The following is a 26,800-nucleotide window of genomic DNA, read 5'->3' as shown; positions in this document are numbered from 1 at the left end:
TAACATATCTCTAGAAGAGAAATGAAAACTGTGGTCTATTTTATAGGTCAAAGTTCTGGGAAAAAGATATTGAGACAGGCAAATCCATTCCAACTGGTTCAGGCGGTGATACACAATCACTCTTCTTCAGAAATACAGCTTTGTTTTGCCATCATTATAGTGTCACATTCTCTTAAAGGGATAGTTCACCCAAAAATAAAAATTCTGTCATCATTTTGGGGTGAACTATCCCTTTAACAGCAGAAGACTATAATGTTTAAAGATAACTGTTTTGAGACAGTTTTTATCCATGATGTTAGATGTTTTATCAACAGACTGTATTCATATTACAGCAAAAGTGTAATTTTCTCCTGTCAAACTATAATAACATTGTTGGATATGTAATAGCATCCTAGTTAGTGCCCTAATCTGATTATTTTTTTAAAACACAGATTCAGGAACTAGAACATACTATTCTGCTATTGCTGAAGCTATATTCATTGAGGGAGCAAATATCTAATGAAGACACACACAAAAAAAAAAGTTAACTCCAGCATCACATTTGCCTATGTGTGCTTTTACTTACAATCGCAATATAAACATTTACACACTTTGGTAACATATTTCCCCAGGCAAATGCATTCTCCGTGGTAATTACATATAACATGCAAATCCTTGCCACCAACAGAGTGTGGAGAAACAGCGGGCTGGTGTGAAAAGAGTGTTTATAAGCACAAATGTATCTGAAGAGCTCATATCAGAGGTAGAATGGGTAAGATGTTGGTCTGGTTTGTGTTTCTCTCTCTCTTGAGCTTTAGTGACACTGGAGGTCTTCACCTTCAAGGGGATTATATCATCTCTGGCTGGTTCCCTCTCCATAATTCAGAATCCACCATCCCATCGACACCTTACCTGACTGACTGCACACAGTAAGAATGAGCCTATTAGAACAATCTGATAATGTCATTTTATTGAACTTTGCATATTCCAGTTGTATAATACCAATGAAAAAGTCAGCGTTTTGCATGTAGGCTATTTTATTCTCTTTTGATCCATGAAAAAAAAAAAAAACCTTTTTCACAAAATTGTTGTGCCGATAATATAATTTGCCATTTAAAAATTGTATTTAAAAAAGTAGTAAAATAGTACTCTCAGACATTTTACCACACTGTACAGAATGTAAACAACTCTTGTCTGCAATTTTTATTCCTAGAGGCTTGATCAACAAGCATGGCTATCATCTGGTGCAGGCCTTCAGATATGCAGTGGACGAAATTAACAACGGCACTCAGGATAAGCAACTCCTTCCAGGGGTCACGCTGGGCTACCGGACATATGACTTGTGCTCCCTCCCAGCCAGCAATCTGGCCACCCTGGATTTGCTGACCCAGCAGCACCACAGTTCAGTTGTCAACAGCCGCTCTGTGGCCATCATCGGCCCTGACAGTAGTTCCTACTCTTTTACACCAGCCGGTGCTCTTGGTGCATTCCTGGTGCCTCAGGTACAGGGTCACAAGGTTCAAGCCGCTTCAGACAGCGCGCCAGTGCCACATTAAGTTCTCAAAATGAACGTAAAGAGTTAAAATAGGGGATCTGCGTCGTGTGTCAGGTCTTAAACTGACAGCTGCCTACTGTCTGTCATTTAATGTTAATCAAAGAACAAAAGACAAAGAGAAAATCACTCCCTGCTCTTGACTGAATAACTTTTGAGGCTTTAATAAGGATTAATCTACATTCGATTTATGATTTATGCAGTGAAGTCTGTGCAGTGTTTGATTATTCAATTTCTGTCTATTTAGGACCTGTCAGGCCTACCTGAAAATCTTAAAGCACTGTTTAAAAAGTTATGTGGGTCAAAAACAACGAAAACAATAACTTTTTTGTGCATTTTAGCAGGGCAGGTAAAAATCTGAACTGGCCCGACTGGGAAAACCTTTGTGTTGAGTCCTGATATAAGGCACATGTGACATTCATTACAATAGGTTTATGTAGATTGTTTTAAGTTCACAAATTAAGTCGTTAAAGCCTATTAAATGTTAAAATTGATAGCTTTCAATCATACTGTTATGTTGAATTGCTATAATTAATGGCTAAAATTGAGGGGGGAAATCCATTTAATAGAGACATCATCAGTAGCCTACTGCACTGGTGATACTGACCTTCATTCATAGTGCTTCGTATAAAAAATACCATTAAACAATTATTTAACTGATACCGTCTTTTTGTTGTTTCTATATTATTTTGGAGGTTCAGTGTGAAAGTTTTACAATATAAAAATGTATAAAAAGCGTATATGTTAGGTGTTAACATAAGTCACAATTAATTCCAGAAAAATGTGCGATTAATTAGTTAATTTTTTAATCGATTGACAGCACTTTATATATAACATTTATATATTTGTATCCATTGTATAATAAATGCTGCATAAATTAAATGTATATAAATTATGTATAATTTTATACATTCACGTTTTTTTTCTTTGGTATTTGTAGATCTCCTACGAGGCCACAAACGAATTGCTAAGCAACAAAATTCTCTATCCAGCTTTCTTCCGCACCATTCCCAGTGACAAGAACCAAGTCAGTGCAATGATACAGATTCTGGTCAGATTTAACTGGACCTGGATCGCCATTCTCGGTAGTGACAACTCATACGGTATTCAAGGAATGCAAGGCCTTTCCCAGCAAGCTTCACTTCACAATTTATGTATTGCATACCAAGCCCTGATACCCGCTGTAACTGACAAGACGAAACAAAACATGCAAGACATGGTCAAAAACATCATCAAAACCAAAGTCAACACTATAGTTGTCTTTGCCAATAAGAGGCGGGCCGCTGGCTTCTTTCCTTTTGTTATCGACCAAAACGTGACGGGTAAAGTGTGGATTGGGACAGAGGACTGGTCGGTGGCGTCAACAGTGAGTAGCATCCCAGGGATCAGTACGATAGGGACTGTCCTCGGTGTCGCAGTCAAATATACTGAATTCAGTGGGTATGAAGATTTTGTGAGGCTTTCTGTGCCTGGACTTAAAGACATTGGTCTAAACAGTTCATTCAACCTCAACGTCCCATGTATGCAAAATACAGACCTTTATGATATGGCGATAAAAGGCTTTTCTTTGTCGCAGTATGACATCGTTTCCTCCTTTAACGTGTATAAGGCCGTGTACGCAGTGGCTCATGCGGTGCACAACATCCTGCATTGTGACTCTGGACTATGTCAGAAATATAAGGTGCAGCCATGGGAGGTGAATGCTTTTAGATTTAAATCACTGAAATAATAATATAGCACACATGCAGTGTGTGTTGTGAATAGTGTTGAACATCATTACACATTATATGATTTTCTTTAAACCCCACAGGTATTTCAACAGCTGAAACAAGTTCAGTTTTCAATTCGAAACACATCATTTTATTTTGATAAGAATGGAGACCCTCCTACAGGTTATGATATTGTGACATGGCTATGGATGGATGGCCAGTGGTCATTTAAAGTGGTGGGAAGTTTCAGTCCCAGTCCGACTGATCTTCAGTTAGACGCCTCTCAGATTCAATGGACAGGGCAGGTGTCTCCTGTAACCAAGGTAAGTCTGTATCTTTCCTTATATGCATTATGCAATTTCTTGGCCCTGTATAACATATGACTGTTCAAAAGATTGGGTCAGTATGTTTTTTTTTTCTGTTTGAAATAAATAATTTAATATTTTTATTCAGCAAGGATACATAAATTGGTCAAATGTGAAATTAAAGACATTCATGTTACAAAAGACTTCTATTTCAAATAAATTTGTTATTCATCCTGGAATTTTTTTTTATCATGCTATCACAAAAATATTAAGCAGCACAACTGTTTTCAACATTGATAATAACCTGAAATGTTTCTTGAGCATCAAATCATCATATTAGAATGATTTCTGAAGGATCATGTGACTGAAGACTAGAGTAATGATGCTGAAAAAATCAGCTTTACCATCACAGGGATACATTACATTTTAAAATATATTAAAATAGAAAACAGCTGTTTTAAATTGTAATATTTCACTATATTATTGTTTTTACTATATTTTTGATCAAATAACCCAAACTTTTGAACAGTAGTACATGCTTCCCAACTGTTTTCCAACTTCATCAGCTTCTATACACAAACAAAAGCAGTGGCAAATAAATAAATAATCATGATAAAAATGAAATTATCAGATAGAGTGATAATAATAATACACTGTAAAAAAAAATTATATCATCAATAAGTTATGACATGTAATTACAATGTAATTTAAGTTGAAATTACTTCAACATCAAAGTTGATTGTAATTTTTTTTAATAATAATATTTTTGCTCTGTCCAGGTTCCCGAGTCAATTTGTTCCCCAGAGTGTCCCTACGGACACAGAAAGCTCATGACCGGACAGCATAAGTGTTGTTTTGACTGCATGGCATGCCCTGCTGCCACCTTCCTCAACAAAACTGGTACAAAAACACCCCAAATATCATATAATTATCAAGTACAAGTATATACAGTACAGTAGTTAATGGAGGAAACTCGATCAGAATGACCAGACACAGGATGTCATTCACAGTATGTCCAGCAGATGGCACATTTTCTTCAGTTATGACTTCTATGTTTGCTTTTAATCCCCTTAAAGCTAAAATACTTTCTCAAATCCCAGCTTTTGCATAGATACGTATTAGTATTCCATTTGTAATTGGGTTTCCTCCAATAGTGTAAACACTGTAGCCCTAGGACACTAGCAAAACATTCCTCTGTTAGTTTACCCAGAGAATGCGAAATATACATCCATTTCACATTATTAATATATTCTGTATGGAGCCTTGTTATGAAACATTTTGAAAGCTTCTTATGCTCACTTAACTTGTGTCATCATAGGTTACACTAGCTGCCAAGCGTGTGCCAAAGATGACTGGTCTGAAGCAGAGAGTGAGACATGTGAGAAGAGGGCAGAGCTGTACCTGTCGTGGGGCACTCCGCTCACTACTGCCCTGCTCATATACCTGGGTGTGACCCTGTTCCTCACCCTGGGCACAGCTCTCATCTTCCTGTTTAACCTCAGTACCCCTGTGGTGAAGTCGGCCGGAGGGAAGACCTGTCTGCTGATGTTGGCGTCTCTGACCGTTGCCACCTCCAGCACACTGTGCCACTTCAGCAGACCGTCCCGCACCGGCTGCCTCCTCAAACAGCCGCTCTTCATCATCAGCTTTACCGTGTGCCTGGCGTGTGTGACTGTGCGATCTTTTCAGGTATGTTTGGCCATGTTGTTGAGGTAGTGAAGAGGTTAATGGCTTTAGCTGATTTACCCTTTAACATTTCATTTCTGTCTGGCGGCTTCAAAATGTATTTGGACACTTAAGTTACCTTGTTGAATGTGCATTAAATAGCAAACCCGGTATTTGTTTTAATGAAAGAGAGCACACAAACATTTAGCAAAAAGATGTTGGTGAAATCAGTGTTGTGTCTAAGTCAAAATATTAACAAATTCTGAGTGAAACAGTTGATATACTGTTCAAATTGATCTACTATTAAATATGAGGGATGCACAATAATAAAATTCTGGCCTATGCAATAATATTTGTCCAAGTTAAATACGATAAATAGCAGTTATTAAAATAGTATACTTTGTATTTTGTGTAAATATAAAAAAAATTATATATATAGGCTATGACACAATGTTGTGATGCCTTAATTCATATATATATAACAAGTGGTTTTAAATGCTACAAGTGAATTAAGGCATCACAACATTAAAATGTCCAGTTTGAAGCATTAATATTTGTTTTGAGATTTGCCAAAAATTACATTAAACAGCGAGCAACAATAAGGTCTAATGCATTAACTAATGTGAACTAACAGTGAGCAATATATTTTTACAACTTTCATTAATCTTTAATGTTAGTTGATACAAATACTGTCGTTTATTGTTTGTTCATGTTAGCTCACAGTGCATTAACTAAAATTAGCAATTACAATTTTTGTAGTTAACTAGTTGACTAATAAAATGAAAGCTTATTGTATGTGTTACCAAACAGTGTTATTAAATTATTATTATTAAAGGAGACCTGTTATGCAAAATTCACTTTTACATATTGTTTGAACATAAATGTGTGTTGACAGTGTGTACACAACCAGCCAATAATGGTAAAAATCTGCCCACTCCTCTTTTTTTAATCCCCATAAATCATAAGCAGTGTCTCAGAACAAGATTCTGGTGAGCAGCGGCACATTTGCATTTAAAGAAACATGCACGAAAACAGCATGTTTTTCCTTCCACTCAAAAAGGCATTTACAACATGGTATAATAAATTATCTGTGCGGTTATTTTGAGCTGAAACTTCACAGACACGTTCTGGGGACACCTGAGACTTATTACATCTTGTAAAAAGGGGCATAATAGGTCCCCTTTAAATGAATAAATGGTCATCTAAATGTAATGTACGGGAAATGAGCATGAACAATTAAATATCCAATTTTCACCAAAAACCGATGTGGTATTGCTACATTGTGCATTCGTGATAAATCACATTCCTACTTATCAGTTCTCATAATACAACATGAATCTCTCTCTTGGAAGGTGGTTTGTATATTTAAATGGTCCTCCAAGCTGCCAAGATTCTATGAGACGTGGGCTAGGAAGCGAGGCCCTGAGATGTTCATCTTCATCATGACAGTGGTGGAGGTCTTCATCTCGGTTCTTCGCATGCTCCTCGACCCTCCCTTTCCATCTCAGGACTATGACTTCTACCATGACAGCATTGTTCTGGAGTGCAGTAAGACCCTGTCTCTCGGGGCCTTCGCCGAGCTCCTTTTTGTGTGTGTGTTGAGCTTAATTTGTTTCTGCTTGAGCTACATGGGAAAAGATCTGCCTGCCAATTACAATGAGGCTAAATGCATTACATTCAGTCTCATGATATACATGATTTCTTGGATCACTTTCTTTACAGCTTACTGCATTTCCAGAGGGAGCTTCGCCATGGCCCTAAATGTAGGGGCCATCCTCTTAAGTGTGCTAGGGATACTCGGCGGCTACTTTTTGCCGAAGGTGTACATAATCTTGATAAAACCCCAAATGAATACAACAGCTCACTTCCAAAATTGCATTCAAATGTACACCATGTCCAAGCAGTGAAAGCGAATAAGACTTTCTACTATGTCTCTCAACATTAGGATAATCCAATAGTGCCTTCTAACAATACAGAGCAACATAATCCCAGTTTCAGTCTTAGAAGGAGCCGATACTCTGATTGTCTTGGGACTGTGACTGCTTGGCATATGCGTAGCCAGTGGGCAGATCGTCAGAGAAAGCCTAATTGTGTTGGCTACCAAAAGGGCAGAGCAACCGGTTCGGCTGCCCTGCGTGAACACCTGTCATGTGCTCCGCTCTCATGGGTGCCCAGTTTCACTCCAAACAACTCTGAGAAAAGATTTAATTGGGCAGCTAATTTTGCAGATACGAGGACAGATGGTGTCACTTGTCCTGTTTGTCTTTAGTAAATCGTATTGCCCAAAGTTATCAGTAAATATAGTAAAAAATATAGGATAAATATGGGAACCCTTTACAATAAGGTCCCATCAGTTAACATTAGTTAATCCATTAACTAACAATGATCAATACTTTTGTTAGAGTATTTATTAATCTTTGTTAACGTTAGTTTATAAAAATGTACCTGTTTATTGTTCATTCATGTTAGCTCGGGTCTATTAAATATGATTAAAGTCAGAATGTAATGGAAGTTGCGATGGTCTTTTACGTATCTGAATAAAACACCTTCATGAACAAGAAAAAGTGTAGGGTGAGACTTGATTTTGTCCATCAGGAATTGATTGGATCGTTGGATTGTTAAGGTTTGCTATTGCTGTGATCTCATGAGAGTGACAATATGTCCCGCCCTCACGTCAGTACACACATCATTAGAAAAGAGAAGAGATGCCACTGCAAGAGGAGGGGAAGTTATTTTGATTAAAGATTATGAGGGCACAATGATATGCATGGATAAATAATTTATAATAGAGCAATATTCCATAAAAAGAACAGGAATTGTGTATATTGTGTTCTTTGATTTTAACAATGTATTTGTTAAATGTCTGTCTTGATCCCCAGTTTTATAGGACTTTTATTTTGAAGTTTATTTTCTGCACCCCTGTGATTTGTTCCTGTTTCCATTGCTGCCTTGCTTGTTTATCATAGTTACCCTTGTTTGCTTGTCAATTAATCACCTTCAGCTGTCCCCTGTTAGCCCCCTTGTTATCCTGAATATATATATACCGGTATATACTCCTGTGTTTGTTGGTCATTGTCTTTACGCCCTCTTTTGTAAAACTGTTGTGTTTGTTTCTGCCTCGTTTGGATTAGTGTTTTTGCCTGGATTTCCTTAGCCTTTTTTTTATTTATGTTATATTCCTTGTTTGGATTTCCTGTATTTGCACTCGTGCTTGGATTTACTCTGTTAATGTGTTTTCTAAAATAAATGTACTGCTATTTACCTCATCCCTTCTCTTCCCTGCCGAAGTAGGCTATTTTTTTATTGTTAGTTTCTACTAATGTAGTTAACTAATGTAAACTTATTGTAAAGTGTTACCTGAAAACTCACTTAAGATTGTATTTTAGGTTAGGTTGCAATTCGCTCTGTTGTGGAATATATTCCCGGCATTTGCAAACTGAAGCCCGAACAAGAAGAGTGTTTGTTAAACATTTTGAATGGAGGTGATGTTTAAATTGGAGAGAGAGGTGATTGTGTTATGTGACAAAGATGGCGTCTCCGGGGAGGTCACGTGACATTAATTGGCCTGTGGGAACTGCTGCGTCCCAATTCGCATACTATCCGTCCTAAATAGTATTCGAAAATAGAATTAGTACGTCCCAAATCGTAGTATGTTGAAATGAGTGTCCCAAAGAGACCCGGATGGTCTACTATATCCGGTTAGAATCCGAAGTGTAGATCGATGCGCACTCTAACGGCTGATATTGCCCACAACCCATCGCGCGTTGGACGAGGATTCGGTTAGAACTACAAACACGAATGAAAAGTGTTCAAAAACTACATACATGGAGGACGCGCGAGTCCGACGGTTATGTGGTTTATGCCGCGTTCCAGGCAACCTGTAACGTGTGTTTTTCCAACTCGTAACTGGGAGTACATCGTTCCAGGCAACCTGTAACCCGTGTTTTTCCAACCTTATACCCGTGAAAGTGCACTGGAACGGCAGTCAAACCCGTGACTTCCCATCCGTGAACTCGTACTAGATCGATGTACTCCCAGTTACGAGTTGGAAAAACACGGGTTACGGGTTGCCTGGAACGCGGCATTAGATAAAGGGGTTTGAGTGATTAATTATCAGTATCTAACCTGACGAAAATGTATTTATTCAATGTTGTCTACATTATTATATTGCATCTGCAGCAGCATTGTGAACTTTTGCAAAGATACGTTTAGCCATTAACTTTTAAATGCATTATTATATTCAAATTCCAAACACATGAGGAGAGTCTCCGCATGAAAGACCCATGACTGGCAGATGAACGTGCGACAACAATTCTCTCCGAAATGGTAAGAAGTTATATTAGATTGAATGGAGGATTTTAACTGTGACGAGATGATTGACAGGGCAGTTTACGGTGATAGGATGCACGCGACAGATCTGTCCGTTAAAGATGACGAAGTAGTATGTCCCAAAGCTTGCCTACTCTTTTGCTACACACTCAAAAGTATGTACTTTTTCTTCACAAAAAGAGTACATACTTTTAGGGCGTAGTATAAGTAGGCGAATTGGGACGCAGCACATGTATTACCAGGCTACTTTCCCCTGACTGTTCCGGGAAAATATTCAAAGCTTTGAAAGTGTCGAAAAATGGAAGCTTGTTTCCGCCACAAAATAATAAATAAATAAGGTAATTTCGACTTTTTATATCACAATTCTGATTTTTTTGTCTTCTATATCTCAGAATTGCATGATATAAATTTGCAATTGCGAGTTATAAAGTGATAATTGCGTGAAATAAAGTCGCAATTGCGAGTTTAGCCTATATTTCACAATTCTGACTTTTTTTTCCCTGCAATTGTGAGTTTATATTTGCAATTCTGATTTCATTACACGTAATTGGGAGTTTTATCTTGCAATTCTGAGGGAAAAAAGTCAGATTTGCGAGATGTAAACAATTGTTAGCTAAAAAGTCGCAAAATTTTAAATGTTTTATTCTGTGGAGAAAAAAAGATTCCATAGAAAACATCGCCATCTGGTGGTTAGTAAAAAAGCAGCCAAAAGCTTGTGAAAGAAGCTCCGTCAAAGAAAGAGGCCTCCACACATATGCCTCCAGGCTCCACACACTGCATTTCAATATTATGTGCGCGCGGGCGCGCGCGTGTGTGTGTTAAATCACTCTCTCTGGTCAATTAATTTACCCATTAAAGTGTGGCAATAAATGCCAGTATTAATATCAATATGATGGCTAATATGGACACAGTTGCATCATGGCAAGTAGGCCAGGCCTATTTTATTTTCCTGAAATAATTTGTGTAAGTAATGTTCATATTGTATGACTTGTATGACATTTAAAAATGTAATTGAATAGGTTTTATTCGTAAAATACGATCTGGGCTTCGAACATTCCTATACGCACACAGCACAGCAAATGGTGTATTATGGACAGAAGGTGAGGCAAATTCGTTTGTTCTCGATCACGTGAGCTTCACATTTTGCTGCCTGCTTGATACGTGCCTCATAGCCTACGTAAAATCAGTGTCACTAGTATTTTTGGTTTGTCCCTCTTTTGCTTTAAAGACAGCAGCACTCGAGATGCATAAACTTTACAAAGTTTGTGTAAAATCTGATGATCATGTTATCCAGCATGATTTGAAATGATCAAAAGAGCATCTTGAGCTTTAGGCTAATGTAAGAAAGATCAGACCGCCAAAGAGTCACGAACAATTTTACTTTGAATAGTGACTTAGAAATAGTATAGAATCTGAAATATGTTTTCCTTTATTTGTCGCAACGTTTCTTTTATTTACATTTTTTAAAATCCTAAAACTTTTTGTTAAGGTTTAAATTAAATTCTAAATCCCAGATTTTCCATGTAGACTTTTAAACTCTTCTGTAGCTCTCCTAATTTTTCACTAATGTCCAGACACACACACACACACACACACACACACACACACACTTGCATGAGCCCCTGGGAAAAGATAGTAGCCTATGAAAGGCTTGCTGAGTTGCTGTTGTTATAGGGAGGTCATCTCCATTGACACAGGAACGTGTGAGTTGGGAGCAGGGAAGTGTTTCCCACACTACTTTTCCATTGTGAGTGTGATATTCTCAGGAGGGGAGAACAATAGACGTGTGCCTGTAGAGGGAGGCTGTGTAATTGTAATTACTTGACATTACCCATCTGTGCTGGTATAAACCTAATATAGACAGTCCAGAGTTATTTGAGATTTTAAAGTAATGCATAGGCATAACGCATAATTAATGCATATCATATAAAATTTGACTATTCCAGCAAAATAATAAAAATAATTTCTGTATGCCTCACACACACACACGCACACACACACGAATCTGGTAAAATTGGCCCTCCAATCAAACTTTGTAAATTGTGAATGTTTTAAAGGTTGTGATATTTTTATATTTTATTATATATACTTCCGGAACACCTTATTTGACCTTACATCTTATTTGACAGAACTACATACATTTACAGAAAATCAATGGTTCACACAAGTTGAGAGATGGTCAATTAGCTCAGTTTACCTACAGTTAGTTACAGTAGATCTGCCCATTGCTACGTTTTTTTGTAATCCCTAATTTGTTAACGTAATTAACTTGTTAATTTATAGTCTCAAGTCTGTCTTTCCATAGTAGATGTTTTTTAAGCAAATGATTAAACATATTGTTCCAGTTGCTTGAGCAAAAAACAAACAAACAGGATCTAAATACAATCTGACTTTGAACAGATCACATCAGGGGTCTGTAGCATACAAACATTGATTCAATCTTCTCCCAAAACCATTAGTTGAAAATGTAGAATTTTATTAACAGAAAATATTTGATGTAAGAGCTCATTTGCTAAGAATAATAATAATAAAAAAATTGGTCAAGACAACGAACAGGATCCTTTATCAAAGGTACAACATGCATGCCTTACCTAAACAACAATACAGAAATCTCAGTGCAAACAGAAATATACTCTGAAAAAACTTTTAAGTACAATATCAGTTCAAAGGTCTGATACATAAAACTCCACTGGAGTCAACCTCAATTAAATATGCATACAAAAACAAAACAAGTTAAGTAATAATGTGGTAAAAATCACTCTAAGAGCTATAATACAGAAAAAGGCTGTACATAAATAATCCACCTCCTTCCACTGACAAACACATGTTTATCTAAAGTTTTTGTCAATCAATATGATGACAACACAAACATACACTTTGGAAATGCATATCTCCTACTTTGATGAGAGACGTTAATATTACTGTCCCTCAGGGTTTACAGTTCACACAGCATGTCTACCAGGGTCTCCAGACTCCACCTCTCCTGCTGTCCGGCTGCTGCAGTTTGGACGCGGGTGCTGCTGGAGCAGAGCTCGCTCGTTGGGCGCTGTGGAGGTGCTGGAGCTCCCGGCCAGATCCTCCTCCGGTGGAATAAAGAGTGAGGAAGTGGACAGACTCCCTCCAGCAGTGAGAGTAGCCTTCATTATAGTCCCTCTGAGGAAGCTGCTGCCACTGCTGTTTGAGAAAGCTGACCGTCATTTCCAGGATATCGGCCTTCTCCAGTTTGGTGCTGGGGTCATGGCTGTGGAACTCCTTCTCCAGAAGACTTTTGAGCTGGTCGATGCTGCTGTTGATGCGGTCCCTGCGCATCTTTTCAACAATTGGCTTCCTCGGCTGAAGGCAAACGGAAACACCTGTTAGAACATCTTTCAAACTGCAGTGCACACAGATTCAAATTGTGGGAAGAAGAACTGCATTTAAATTGAACATACCTTTATTTTGTCCTTATCACTGAAGCGAAGATGGTCAAAAGAGGAGAGTGTAGCTGAATGTGGTGCCATGCCCGTGCTGAAACAGCTTGCTTTTCTTCTGTGGCAAAACGATTTGTGAGCCTCTTTGAGGAGAACCCCTTGTATTTATACAGCAGCATTACCATCACAAAGCCATGTGGCCTGTGCTGTGTTACTGTTCCCACACTCTGAGACCAGAGGGCCGGCCCATCACAACAATAGAGGACATTAATTTTATGGTTAAATGCCTGCTCACTTCCACTGGAGGAATGTTTCCCAAGGTATCAGAGAGGCGCCATTCTTGAAGGTTCAGTGAAGGAATTTGGCCCTTCAGCCAATTAGAAAAATAGAATAAAAAAAATTTGAATATAGGTTTTCAAATGCACTTTGCTTTCACAAAAGCACATATAGAAAACAAATGATTAAAATAAAATATATCAGATGAACCATGACTGATGCTTGCGCATGCATCTAATTTATAGGTTTGTGTAACCAAAAGATATTGCAAGGGAAACTCTAGCAGAAACTTTTCAGTTATGAAAAAGTATATCTATTCAGTATGCACATACATTTTAATGCACTTAAATACAACACTTATTTGATATGTTTGTGCATCTAATTCATACTTTGTGTAATCAATGCAAAAATTGACCAGTGTTGAAAAACAAAGAAATGTAAAACAAAGAAATCTTGATAAAATTATTTGATAATTATTTTTCTAAATATGTTGTATGTTGTAAATAACCTAAATATGTTGTAGGCTACAAAGTGCATTCATTATTATAGGCTATTATTTTTGTAAGATAGGCTATCTTGTGCAAAATTTCCAGGGCAGCGTTTCTCAAAAGCATATCGTGAGCTAAGTTGATGAAGCCAATAGGCTTTACGATGCTCTGGGAAACGCAGCTCAGGTCAGGAGCGTGACCAACACCTACTTGCGACAATGGCACGTGGTTAAAACTGTCTGCGACATAACATCAAAAAGGTCCAAGAAACACAGCTGGAAACACAGATTTGAGCCCGTTCCCATGAATTTTCCTTTGATAACTGTTAACAACATGACTGTCAGCTCCACAAGTTAGGTGACAGAACAGTCGCGTCCACGTGCCAAATCACGGAAGTGCTCATGTCGCTGTGAGATGCGAAGGCACGCGTGAGAAAATCTGAATAATATTCTTTTTAAAAACAGTCTCAGTCCTCACCTGCTATTTGTGTGAAGCGAAATAATGCTAGGTCGTTTTGTAACGTGATTAAAAGTGTTTTTTGCTTCATCTCATTTTATGTCTACGTGTCTGTCTTCATTTCATGGCCAGCACGCGCCAGGAGCTCGTGCTGAGATCAGTGAGGTTGTGCTGTTCCTGCTGTTGCTGCTTCTTAACTGCCCCGATCACACGACCAGCAGACGCCAAAAGGGTCAGGACAGAGACTCCTACCATTGTCACAACTGTGGGAAAGACACAGCACGTAAGTAAAGTGTTTTACTGTGGTAACGAAGTGAGAATGAGAACGAGCAGGTGAATATAATTTTATTTGAATAACGTTACATGCTTGGAAGTCCCTCAGAAAAACATAAGCAATTCACACAAACGCCCTCTGCATTTGACAGGATATTTTAACAGCATTCACATTTTCTTCAGAAGGTGTTTGTCATTGTTATTAGTTTTTTAATGTCTGTTTGGTTTTTATTAATTTTTATTAATTCTTTATTTTAGTAGGCCTATACTTATAGTTAAACTAGGCTAATCGAAAACAAGAAATGTTGCCTATTGGCAACTAGCTGAAATAAAATAAGTTTTTTGTATTTTATTGTTTATTTAAATTGACACAAAAAAGTTGTTTGTATTATTGGTTTAGTGTTTTTATTTTTAGTCAACGATAATAACCCTGGTGACGCCTCTATTTTGATTGTGATGGAGAGCAAAGACTAGTGTTTATGCTACATATATATTGTGTGTGTGTGTTCTGTGTGTTTGTGTTTGCTTGTATTTTTCACATATACTATTGAAATACTGTGAGTTTGTGTTTGAGGACATTCCCACTAACCTGGGTGCTCTAATCTGAGGAGTGCAAACAATTCACTAATGGCTCCATTGAAAATGTTAATTGCATCTTTGTTGTAAAACAAACAGTCAGTCACAAAGTGACTGTGTGTCACAAACAAACTTTTAGTGTCACAAACAAACTTGGGAAATCAAACTTGGGAAATCAAACTTGTGGTTGAGCAAAAAAAAAGTCTTAATATAGGCCTACCCACAACCTTATGACATTTTTACCCTAATTTAATTTTAAAAATACTTTTTCTGAAGTATTCTCTACTATATCAGATGTATAACTATATGTTTAAGTTGAATTGGATATTAAGTGCTTTTGATATTATGATTCCTCTGTTTTAAACCACCTGTAGCAGCAGGCCTGAAGACATAAGGCATGGGTTTTCCCTGAGGTTCCCATGAGTTGTTTGTGAGAGGCCTGTCTTCCTTTCCCACAGTCTGTTCATTGACTGCCCACAGTAAGGGAACAAAAGAAGTGTGTCTTGTTACACATAACATTAGTTACGGTGTTTGAACTCTCTTTATTAGAGGGGGGACCTAAGACGTAGAAAGACCATCTGGACTTTGGGGATTTTCCCAGGATTCAGCAACAATTTTCAAACCTAGAAATTCTTCCAACATTTTTTCAGGTTATTTATTTATTTAAATACATAAATAATGTAAGCATACATTTTTAGAACACACAAAAACTATTGTAAATATTTTACTTTAGCTTGGCGGGTGTCAGTGGTTGAGGCAGTCGACATGCTCCAAACACTGATGTCATTTAAATGAAATTAAAAGTCTATTTAACTGTCTACTCCCCTTGTTCAGTGAGAAGCATCTGAGAGGTGTAACATTTAAAAAAAAAATATTATAAATCATCTGTCCAGTTTACCTTTTAAATGTACCAGTTTGGATTTGTGAATCTCTACAGGATGCGCCCCATTGAGGCCAATTTTGGGTCTAGGTTGAACATCAATTTTTGGTGACATGGGATAATTGATTTTAAGGTTAGGAGATAATAGTTGCTTGAGTGGATAACAAAGCAAACAAGCAAAGTGCTTTTTTGTAATTCCATAATTATCAAATGAACAATTGAAACCAACTGATGCAATTAAAAAGATATTGGAATGCATTAAAAGTTGTAGTTGTAGTAAAAGTGTCACAGTTGTCTGGTGTCTTCATGTCAAGTGTCTTTATTAGTTCATCTGTAGCACCTGTCTTCACTAATCAATGTTCATCAGTCTCTGTATTTAGTTCCCTTCAGTTCAGTCAGTCCTTGTCGGTTGTTGATTGTGTTTAGAGTGTGTGTGTGTCATCCTGCCTGTCATCCTGCCTGCCTGTATGTACCTGTGAGTAAAATATATAGTAAATTGTTTGTATGGGAGCCTTTGGACTTTGAGTCTTCTTCGACCCACACCCGTGACAAAGTATCTGATGTTTTTGGATACTCTTTATTAAGGTACCCTTGTTACAGTGTAATTATACAAATAAGTACTAAGTAATATTGCGTACATTACTCAGTAATAATATGTAATATGTTCTTACGATATAGTTCGAGTTTTGGGCTTGGAATTGTGCATAATTTACTGTTATTATTACTAGCACATGTGAGATGCATAACAGGGGCATGAAATAAAATTACCAATTTTTTTATTAAAGAATGAACACATTGCCAAAGAACATTTGATGTAAAATAATTTTTTATTGTTTTTATAGAACATATTGTAGATTATGTCCAGCATCTTCATGTAGTGATTTTTTTTTAAATACAGTGTTTTTACTACCACTGTGCTTGATTGTTAGACTCTTGTTTAAAACACAATTACCTAAATAATCTTTATAAAAGAATTTGTCAGTTATAGTTGATTTATATAAAATCTACAACACCAACAATACAATGTTCAAAAAAAAAAAAGAACAAGCAGTTAATATAAATCACAAGATCAATTAGATCTATTCAGAAACATGGAACATTCATAGAATGCAAATATTGCACCTCAGTGTGAGATATATAGTTGCTAACATAGCAGATTCAATTAGCTTGAAGCATGATTTGCCAATGGCAAAAATACAGTGAATTCTAGACGTAGGAATACAAGCAATTATCCTCTCTTGAAAGAGGTTGACATAGAATAACATTTTCTCTTACAACAGAGTTAATTGTGGGAGTTCACATTGTTTTTCTTTTAAAAACATAAGAATGGCTTCTACCAGGGTCTCCAGAGCGCCAGAGTTTCCTCTTTGCTGCTGCTCTTTGCGTCTGGTGAATGGAGCTGATGAGTGTTGTTCTCTGTGGACGGCTGCATGTGCAGGAAGTGCTTCAGAAGTCTTCTGTGGGACTGAGTCTGCACTGGACACTGAGACAGGAAGTTGACGGCCTCCTGCACACATCTGGAGCGTCCGTCATGAGCTGCATTAGAGCAGCCTGAGGGATCCTGGGAGCGTCTCAAGAAATCAAGCGTCATCTCCAGGATATCAGCTTTCTCCTGTCTGGAGTCGGGCTGTTGCTTTAGGAACTCTTGACCCAGAAGAGACTTGAGCTTCTCAATGCTGCCGTTGATACGTTCTCTGCGGATCTTCTCCACTATTGGCTTTCTCAGCTGAGGAAACATTAAGAACGTGCATTTAGAAACATTCATCCATCAGTCATATAGTTCACATTTCATAAGAATACATGATTTAGTGGAGTCAGGTGTGAAATGTTGAATGTTTACCTTGTTTGTGATTGGAAGTTGTTCTCTGCTGATGATTGATCCAGTGATTGTAGGAGCCATGGCTGTGTGTCTTGTGTTCAGATCTCTGTTAGGATCAGACCTGAGCTGTGCTGAACTCCCTCTCCTCGCTCCTCCATTTATACTCCCAAATCTCCATATGAATGTGTGAGTCTGGAGTTTGCTGAAGGTTCTCACAGTCTGCAGCCAATGGGAGCGTTCGAAAGACTCAATGGGGCAGAGGGCCGCCACATGCTAAATTACATGCTTATTGCTCTGGAAACAATGAGCACCTCTCAGGGGAGCAGGTGGAGGGATGGGTGTTGAGGATGGAGAGTGTGTGAGAAAGTGGAGACCCCTCATTTAAAGCTTTGCTTGTTGTCTGACATTGGGGTCATTTATTGACAAAGCACGTGCCAGTGTGCCATGAGTATCTTTTTAGTGTAATTTAGATGTCCCTTTTCAATATAAACCAGATGTATGTCGATACCTGGGGGCATTTAGGCAGGTTCCTGGGGGTACTTGAAAAGATTTAGATTTTTCATTGCTAAATAATTAATATTATAATATAAAACAACATAACACATAATCTCTAATATATATAATCTCATGATTTTTTATGGTTCCTTTCAAACTTAAAAACATAATGCTTGTTTTATTTTTTTACTTTAATAACATTAGTGACTAATATTATTAACAATAATGCTAAATAATATCAACCATTATGAATTAATATAGGAACACATTTCTAGTTTGTGCTAATAAAGTGGTACTTGAGCCTTACTGATGGGGCTTTAAGGGTACATTACCATTTGAATTACCATTCAAAAGTTTGTGGTCAGTAAGATTATTTTTTTTTAAGAATTAATACTCTTATTCAGCAAGGATGCAATATATTTGGTCAAAAGTGACAGTAAAGACATTTATATTGTTACAAAGCATTTCTTTCAGGCTGTTCTTTTGAACTTTCTATTCATCAAAGAATCCTGAAAAAAAGTACCACAGTTTTCACGAAAATATTAAGGAGCACAACTGTTTTCAACATTGATAATAATAATAAATGTTTTTGAGCACCAAATCAGCATATTAGAATGATTTCTGGAGGATCAATACAGAAGACTGGTGTAATGATGCTGATAATTCAGCTTTGCCATCACAGGAATAAATTACATTTTAAAATGTATTCAAATAGAAAACTGTTATTTAAAATTGTAATAATGTTTCACAATATTTCTATTTTACTGTATTTTTTTTATTATTAAAAGGTGAGCATAAGAGACTACTTTCAAAAACATAAAAAAAAAAGAAAAAATAATCTTACAGACCCTATTTTTGATAGTAAACATTAGGATAAACACCTTTTTTTTTTTTTTTTTGCTTTTTATGAGGCAAATAACAGGAATTGCAAAGCATTTTGTATTAGTCATGACTCTGAAATTTACATAGGGTAACCATAATTTGAAATGGCAGTTTCAATGTAACAAAACATTATCTAGTTCAATCTTTTTCTATGTTTTATATACAGTCATGTGAAAAAGAAAGGACACCCTTTAGAATTTTATGGTTTTACGTATCAGAACATAATAAAAAATAATCTGTTCTATAGCAGGTTTTAAAATTAGGTAAATACAACCTCAGATGAACAACAGCACGTGACATATTACACCGTGTCATTTATTTAACAAAAATAAAGGCAAAATGGAAAAGCCAAACTGAGTACTACACATTATGATTCAATTGCTTGTAGAACCACCTTTTGCAGCAATAACTTGTAGTAATTTTCTGTATGACAGTCTCAGTCTCTCCCATCATTCAGGAGGAATTTTGGCCCGCTATTTTTTACAACGTTGCTTCAGTTCATTGAGGTTTGCGGGCATCTGTTTATGCACAGCTCTCTTAAGGTCCCGCCAGAACATTTCAATCAGGTTGAGGTCTGGACTTTGACTGGGCCAGTGCAACGACCTTGATTCTTGTCTTTTTCAGCCATTCTGATGTAGATTTGCTAGTGTGCTTGGGATCATTGTCCTGTTGCATGACCCAATTTCGGCCAAGCTTTAGCTCTCGGACAGATGGCCTCACATTAGAATACTTTGGTATACAGAGGAGTTCATGGTCAACTCAAAGACGGCAAGTTGCCCAGGTCCTGTGGCTGCAAAACAAGCCCAAATCTCAAATCCAGCGTGATGGACAGTTGGCATGAGGTGTTTGTGCTGATATCCTGTGGTCGGTTTTCGCCAAACATGGCGCTGTGCATTATGGCCAAACATCTTCACTTTGGTCTTTTATGTCCAAAGGACATTGTTCAAGAAGTCTTAAGGTTTGTTCAGATGCAACTTTGCAAACCTAAGCCGTGCTGCCATGTTCTTTTTAGAGAGAAGAAGCTTTCTCTTGGCAATCCTCCCAAACATACCATACTTATCCCATCTTTTTCTAATCTTATAACATTTAACATGTTAATGAGGCTTATAGAGTCTGTGTAGTTCTTGGGTGTTGCGTGATTTCTCTGAGAATTGCACTGTCTGACCTTAGGGTGAATTTACTGGGACGTCCACTTCAGGGAAGATTGGCAGTTGTCTTGAATGTTTTCCATTTGTGAATAATCTTCCTCACTGTAAAATGATGGACTTCAAATTGTTTGGAAATAGCTATATAACCCTTCTCAGATTGATGGCAGCAACAATTGCTTCTCTAAGATCGTTGATGTCTTTCCTCCTTGTCATTGTGTTAACACACACCTAAATGCTCCAGACCAGCAAACTACCTAAACTTCTGCTTTTATAGAGTTGGTCACACTTCCTGATGATCAGTTAATCAAGGGCATTTGATCAGCAGCGTCTGACTGCTACTTACTCTCTTAATTCCTATGGAAGCAGTTAGGGTGTACTTAGTTTGTCACACATGGCTTTTCGGCGTAGTTTTTGTTAAATAAATAATATGTCGTGTTGTTGTTCTTCATCTGAGGTTTTATTTACCTAATTTTAAGACCTGATTTTAAAGTTCATATGGCCATGTGCTGAATTCTTCTCAATGAAATACTTTTGTTGAGTTGTATGAATGGGTAAAGTGTGGGAAAACTGCAGGGAATGAAGTCTCAGTACAGCTTCACCCCCATCAGTCAGGGCTTCTTTCAGAGACACTCCTCTTCTGTCTCCTTATCAGTGGAAATTGATTTGTGATGGATTTTGGGTTACTAATCACACAAAAACTTATTTTTATGTAAGACTCTATACCTGCATGGGAAAAAAACATATAATTTTTTTTCAGATTATGATAATATTTTAACAACACATCATCTTCTACATCCAAAATGCCGATTTCAGGTCAAACCTAGGTTTAGCTGAAGTTTAGGAGTGCAAAGTTATTTAAAGACTGCCAACAGTGAAATACTGATCAGTAAGCTTTTGGAGAATTTGATACAAAATATAAAATAATGCATTTTGAGTTTTTGACAAAACTATTCATAGATACTTAATATTAAAAATATGTATGATGTATAGAGTTATATTAAACAGAACACTAGACAAGAACATTGATTGTACAATTTATTTTGTCATAAGCAATATGATTACTGTTCTTCACGCGAGCAAATCTGACAATGAACATTTGCTTCAGCTGTGAAGGACATCCATGCCTTAAAGTAATAAAGCAGTAACATATTAGGTACATGCATCTTTTCACAATTGTGAAGAACTCATAGTATAATGTTTGTACTTCCCTTGAATAAGGAAGAAATGAACAATGTCACAGACATTTAAAATTCAATTAGTAATCAAAGACAGTGCAAGGTGCAATGCAAGATACCTTCAGAGAAGGCAAGAACTTGACTTTGAAAGTAAAGAATAGAAGTCAATCACTAACAGTGACAATATGCAACTGCCCTTTACAGAGGAAATGTCTCATTCATGTAAACACATGCAAACATTAAAAACAATCATTTGTGCTTACAACACACAATAAAATCTTTCAAATGAAGAAATATTTCTCATGTAACAAGAGAAGCATTAGATGTATTTCAAACAATTGAAATGTAAATCAAAAGCTTTCAGTCAATGAAAGCAGTGTCGTCATCCTTTAGATGCAAGAGAGAATAAACCCAATATGGGTGAAAGACCTACAAGAGTTCAAACGTCTGAATCAGACTTTCACAATTCTGTGACCATCTTATTTTTCACGAATATAATAATCATTTTACACAGCAAATGATTCTGTACATTCTGATCAAATATTACTGGTCACACAGTTTCAATAAAACAGCCACTTTCTCTGAAAGCAGATTAAAGATCCTGCAGAAGCTGCAGAGGCGGAAATCAATTCCTACATTAGAATTACAGCCCATGCCAATCTCAGACTGGCATTATGAATTCTGTCTGATAAATCATACGGTCCTGGTGTCTCTACCAGGGTCTCCAGAGCGCCAGAGTTTCCTCTTTGCTGCTGCTCTTTGCGTCTGGTGAATGGAGCTGATGAGTGTTGTTCTCTGTGGACGGCTGCATGTGCAGGAAGTGCTTCAGAAGTCTTCTGTGGGACTGAGTCTGCACTGGACACTGAGACAGGAAGTTGACGGCCTCCTGCACACATCTGGAGTGTCCGTCATGAGCTGCATTAGAGCAGCCTGAGGGATCCTGGGAGCGTCTCAAGAAATCAAGCGTCATCTCCAGGATATCAGCTTTCTCCTGTCTGGAGTCGGGCTGTTGCTTTAGGAACTCTTGACCCAGAAGAGACTTGAGCTTCTCAATGCTGCCGTTGATACGTTCTCTGCGGATCTTCTCCACTATTGGCTTTCTCAGCTGAGGAAACATTAAGAACGTGCATTTAGAAACACTCATCCATCAGTCATATAGTTCACATTTCATAAGAATACATGATTTAGTGGAGTCAGGTGTGAAATGTTGAATGTTTACCTTGTTTGTGAGTGGAAGTTGTTCTCTGCTGATGATTGATCCAGTGATTGTAGGAGCCATGGCTGTGCGTCTTGTGTTCAGATCTCTGTTAGGATCAGACCTGAGCTGTGCTGAACTCCCTCTCCTCGCTCCTCCATTTATACTCCCAAATCTCCATATGAATGTGTGAGTCTGGAGTTTGCTGGAGGTTCTCACAGTCTGCAGCCAATGGGAGCGTTCAGGCTGACACATGGCGACTGAGGCCCTTATTGCTCCAAAACAATGAGCACAGCTCTGGGGAGCAGGTGGAGGGGTGGGACAGTGTGAGAGAAAGTGCAGCCTTGTTGCTCACATTAGGATTAATTGCTCACAAAAGCACGTGCTGTTTATATAAAAGATCTACATTGAAAAAATGAGCTCAAAACAATCTCACACTCTAGGAATATATTTCTACCTTATTTTAGAATAATTTAGATAAATATTAAACATAACTCATAATAGAGATTCAAAATGTCCAATATAAAGGGTATGAAACAGAAATTTTGAAATTCATACTCCAGCCAATACATAAGCAACTATTAAATAAAATAGTGTTTTCTTTAATTATACAATGACAAATATATTTGGAAAATTATAGTTTTACACTTTAATTCTTTAGTAGGACAAACAAGCAAACAAATGCCCGTCTCAATTAGGGACGGTGTCATAAACACGCCTGTGAGGTTTCTATAGAGCCCCTTGACAACATGCCTAATTGCCTGCAGTAAGGCACACTTCTATTCATCTCTAATGAATGGACAGAGTGTGGGAAAGTTGTGGAAAGCGCAGTCCCAGTCCTGCACTACATCACCTTCAAGACTTCATTGTGATACAGGACATCTGAACTGCCAACCTCTTACTATCAAATTGCTGTCCTGTTTTTTTTTCCTCCTTTTTTTCTGGACATCTGAAGGATTTTTTAAAAGGCTGATTAACTGTCATGTTACAAAATTTTAATATGGTTGATTAAACCAGAAGCTATTGAGCAAAATATTCTACATGCTTTTTGAATAACTAAACAAAACAATTAACTAAAAGAATAACTAATAACTTTTTCAAAACAATAACTAAATCAGCATACTATCATCTCAAAAATATTGCAAGAATTAGATGCTTTGTTTCCAGACGAGACTAAGAGAAACTTGTGCATGCCTTCATCACCAGCAGGGTGGGTTATTGTAATGGACTCCTCACTGGCCTTCCTAAAAAGACCATAAGACAGTTGCAGCTCATACAGAACGCTGCTGCCAGGATTCTGAGCAGGACCAGAAAATATGAACATATCACACCAGTCCTCAGGTCTTCTTTACACTGGCTCCCAGTTACATTTAGGATTGATTTTAAACTATTATTACTAGTATATAAATCATTCAATGGCCTAGGACCTCAATACATTGCAGATATGCTCACTGAATATAAACCTAACAGATCACTCAGATCATTAGGATCACATCAGCTAGAAATACCAAGGGTTCACTCTAAGCACGGAGAGTCTGCTTTTAGCTATTATGCCAGCCGCAGCTGGAACCAGCTTCCAGAGGAGATCAGATGTGCTCCTACAGTAGTCACATTCAAATCCAGACTCAAAACACATCTGTTTAGCTGTGCATTTATTGAATGAGTACTCTGCGTCCGACTGATTACACTAGATTTTATTTCTGCATTCTCCGTTTGATTCTTAACTGAACTCAAATGGCACTGATTGATATGATGAACCGGTGTTTTGCACTAAATCCTGTAGTGGAGTTTGAGAGGGATTGACTCATGACGGTCAAGGGAACACTGTGGTGAGATTACTGGTCTGGATTGGTACAGATCACTAATCTGGTGGGCTCAGATAATCCACGGTACTACTGAAATCTCAGAGTCAAAATAAGATACACCGGTGTTTTGCCAGATGAGAAGTTTATTCTATGTATCATCTTTTTACTATTTTAATTAATTTTACTCTAATTCATTTTTACAATTGTATCATTAATCTCCTTTAAATTCCTTTTATAACTGCTTTAATTCCCCCTGCTATTAATTTGTGTCTATTTTCTATGCAAAGCTCTATGAATTGCTATAGTGATTATTATAATTCCTTTCTATGTAAAGCTTTTGAATAACTGTTTGAATTTGAAAGCACTTTGAATTGCCATATATGAAATGCTATAAATAAACTTGCCTTGCCTTGCCTTGAATACTTGAACTTTATTAGTCAGGTATTATAGGAGAATTATGGCATCTGAAACCAATGAGGTATCTTGGATATTTTCCAACTATACATGCAAACAAACAAAACATTTTAGATTTTTTTTTTAAAAACATTGTTTAAAAATAAAATAACCAAAAGAGTTAAAAAATATTGATTCTGCGATTAATAGGTTACTAATCAAATAAACAAATTGCTCATTATTGCTCATCATCCAAATAATTTGGAATTAATAGAAATCTGTTTAATTAAAAAGCTAAATAAAAGCATTTTCTAGTGGTATCAGACGTGTGTTTATTAAGAATGGCGCATGTTCTTTTACAGGTTTCTAAGCATCAGATTAAGCTTCAAAAGGGGTTTCCACTTTCTCACAAACTTCCTCCCTGTAATACATCCCTCTCCACCTGCCTGTCAGAGAAGTTCATTGTTTCCTGTACAATAAATGCCTCACTGAGCATGTGGCGGCCCTCTGCCCCATTGAGTCTTTCGAACGCTCCCATTGGCTGCGGACTGTGAGAACCTCCAGCAAACTCCAGACTCACACATTCATATGGAGATTTGGGAGTATAAATGGAGGAGCGAGGAGAGGGAGTTCAGCACAGCTCAGGTCTGATCCTAACAGAGAACTGAACACAAGACACACAGCCATGGCTCCTACAATCACTGGATCAATCATCAGCAGAGAACAACTTCCACTCACAAACAAGGTAAACATTCAACATTTCACACCTGACTCCACTAAATCATGTATTCTTATGAAATGTGAACTATATGACTGATGCATGAGTGTTTCTAAATGCACGTTCTTAATGTTTCCTCAGCTGAGAAAGCCAATAGTGGAGAAGATCCGCAGAGAACGTATCAACGGCAGCATTGAGAAGCTCAAGTCTCTTCTGGGTCAAGAGTTCCTAAAGCAACAGCCCGACTCCAGACAGGAGAAAGCTGATATCCTGGAGATGACGCTTGATTTCTTGAGACGCTCCCAGGATCCCTCAGGCTGCTCTAATGCAGCTCATGACGGACACTCCAGATGTGTGCAGGAGGCCGTCAACTTCCTGTCTCAGTGTCCAGTGCAGACTCAGTCCCACAGAAGACTTCTGAAGCACTTCCTGCACATGCAGCCGTCCACAGAGAACAACACTCATCAGCTCCATTCACCAGACGCAAAGAGCAGCAGCAAAGAGGAAACTCTGGCGCTCTGGAGACCCTGGTAGAGACACCAGGACCGTATGATTTATCAGACAGAATTCATAATGCCAGTCTGAGATTGGCATGGGCTGTAATTCTAATGTAGGAATTGATTTCCGCCTCTGCAGCTTCTGCAGGATCTTTAATCTGCTTTCAGAGAAAGTGGCTGTTTTATTGAAACTGTGTGACCAGTAATATTTGATCAGAATGTACAGAATCATTTGCTGTGTAAAATGATTATTATATTCGTGAAAAATAAGATGGTCACAGAATTGTGAAAGTCTGATTCAGACGTTTGAACTCTTGTAGGTCTTTCACCCATATTGGGTTTATTCTATCTTGCATCTAAAGAATGACGACACTGCTTTCATTGACTGAAAGCTTTTGATTTACATTTCAATTGTTTGAAATACATCTAATGCTTCTCTTGTTATATGAGAAAAATTTCTTCATTTGAAAGATTTTATTGTGTGTTGTAAGCACAAATGATTGTTTTTAATGTTTGCATGTGTTTACATGAATGAGACATTTCCCCTGTAAAGGGCAGTTGCATATTATCACTGTTAGTAATTGACTTCTATTCTTTACTTTCAAAGTCAAGTTCTTGCCTTCTCTGAAGGTGTCTTCTGTGCATTACTTCATATTGAAGTTCAACTTGAAAATAAATTTGAATATATGTTCTGCCTATATCTGTTGTTGTCACTGAATTCCTTGTCCATCAAATTAACACACAACAAAAATCACAGCACTTTTGCACAAAATCA

At 37.5% G+C, this 26,800-nt stretch overlaps 3 protein-coding genes and 2 pseudogenes across 3 annotated transcripts; 2 read left to right on the top strand and 3 right to left on the bottom strand.

The window, feature by feature from the left end:
• Positions 1-544: 544 nt before the first annotated feature.
• LOC130102177 (taste receptor type 1 member 1) lies at positions 545-8,030 on the top strand. Its single transcript, XM_056268114.1, has 7 exons — positions 545-908; positions 1,193-1,481; positions 2,472-3,227; positions 3,342-3,563; positions 4,325-4,445; positions 4,864-5,234; positions 6,563-8,030. Exons 1-7 carry the CDS (start codon positions 748-750, stop codon positions 7,115-7,117), a joined length of 2,475 nt encoding a protein of 824 aa, XP_056124089.1. The 5' UTR covers positions 545-747; the 3' UTR covers positions 7,118-8,030.
• Positions 8,031-11,994: 3,964 nt separating this feature from the next.
• On the bottom strand, positions 11,995-13,126 carry her12 (hairy-related 12). Its single transcript, XM_056268059.1, has 2 exons — positions 12,971-13,126; positions 11,995-12,872 (listed from the first exon to the last, which is right to left on the bottom strand). The coding sequence occupies exons 1-2, from the start codon at positions 13,037-13,039 to the stop codon at positions 12,495-12,497; spliced, it is 447 nt and encodes a 148-aa protein (XP_056124034.1). The 5' UTR covers positions 13,040-13,126; the 3' UTR covers positions 11,995-12,494.
• A 3,807-nt stretch (positions 13,127-16,933) lies between these two features.
• On the bottom strand, positions 16,934-18,004 carry LOC130102152 (transcription factor HES-5-like; annotated as a pseudogene).
• A 3,266-nt stretch (positions 18,005-21,270) lies between these two features.
• Positions 21,271-22,903, bottom strand: LOC130102140 (transcription factor HES-5-like). Its single transcript, XM_056268050.1, has 2 exons — positions 22,637-22,903; positions 21,271-22,522 (listed from the first exon to the last, which is right to left on the bottom strand). Exons 1-2 carry the CDS (start codon positions 22,865-22,867, stop codon positions 22,130-22,132), a joined length of 624 nt encoding a protein of 207 aa, XP_056124025.1. The 5' UTR covers positions 22,868-22,903; the 3' UTR covers positions 21,271-22,129.
• A 222-nt stretch (positions 22,904-23,125) lies between these two features.
• On the top strand, positions 23,126-26,292 carry LOC130102107 (transcription factor HES-5-like; annotated as a pseudogene).
• Positions 26,293-26,800: the final 508 nt, after the last annotated feature.

This window comes from Rhinichthys klamathensis, unplaced genomic scaffold, assembly GCF_029890125.1.
Source record: "Rhinichthys klamathensis goyatoka isolate OS25496 unplaced genomic scaffold, OSU_Roscu_1.1 h1tg000269l_1, whole genome shotgun sequence".
Taxonomy (NCBI): domain Eukaryota; kingdom Metazoa; phylum Chordata; class Actinopteri; order Cypriniformes; family Leuciscidae; genus Rhinichthys; species Rhinichthys klamathensis.
This window is presented reverse-complemented; position numbering and strand designations above follow the sequence as displayed.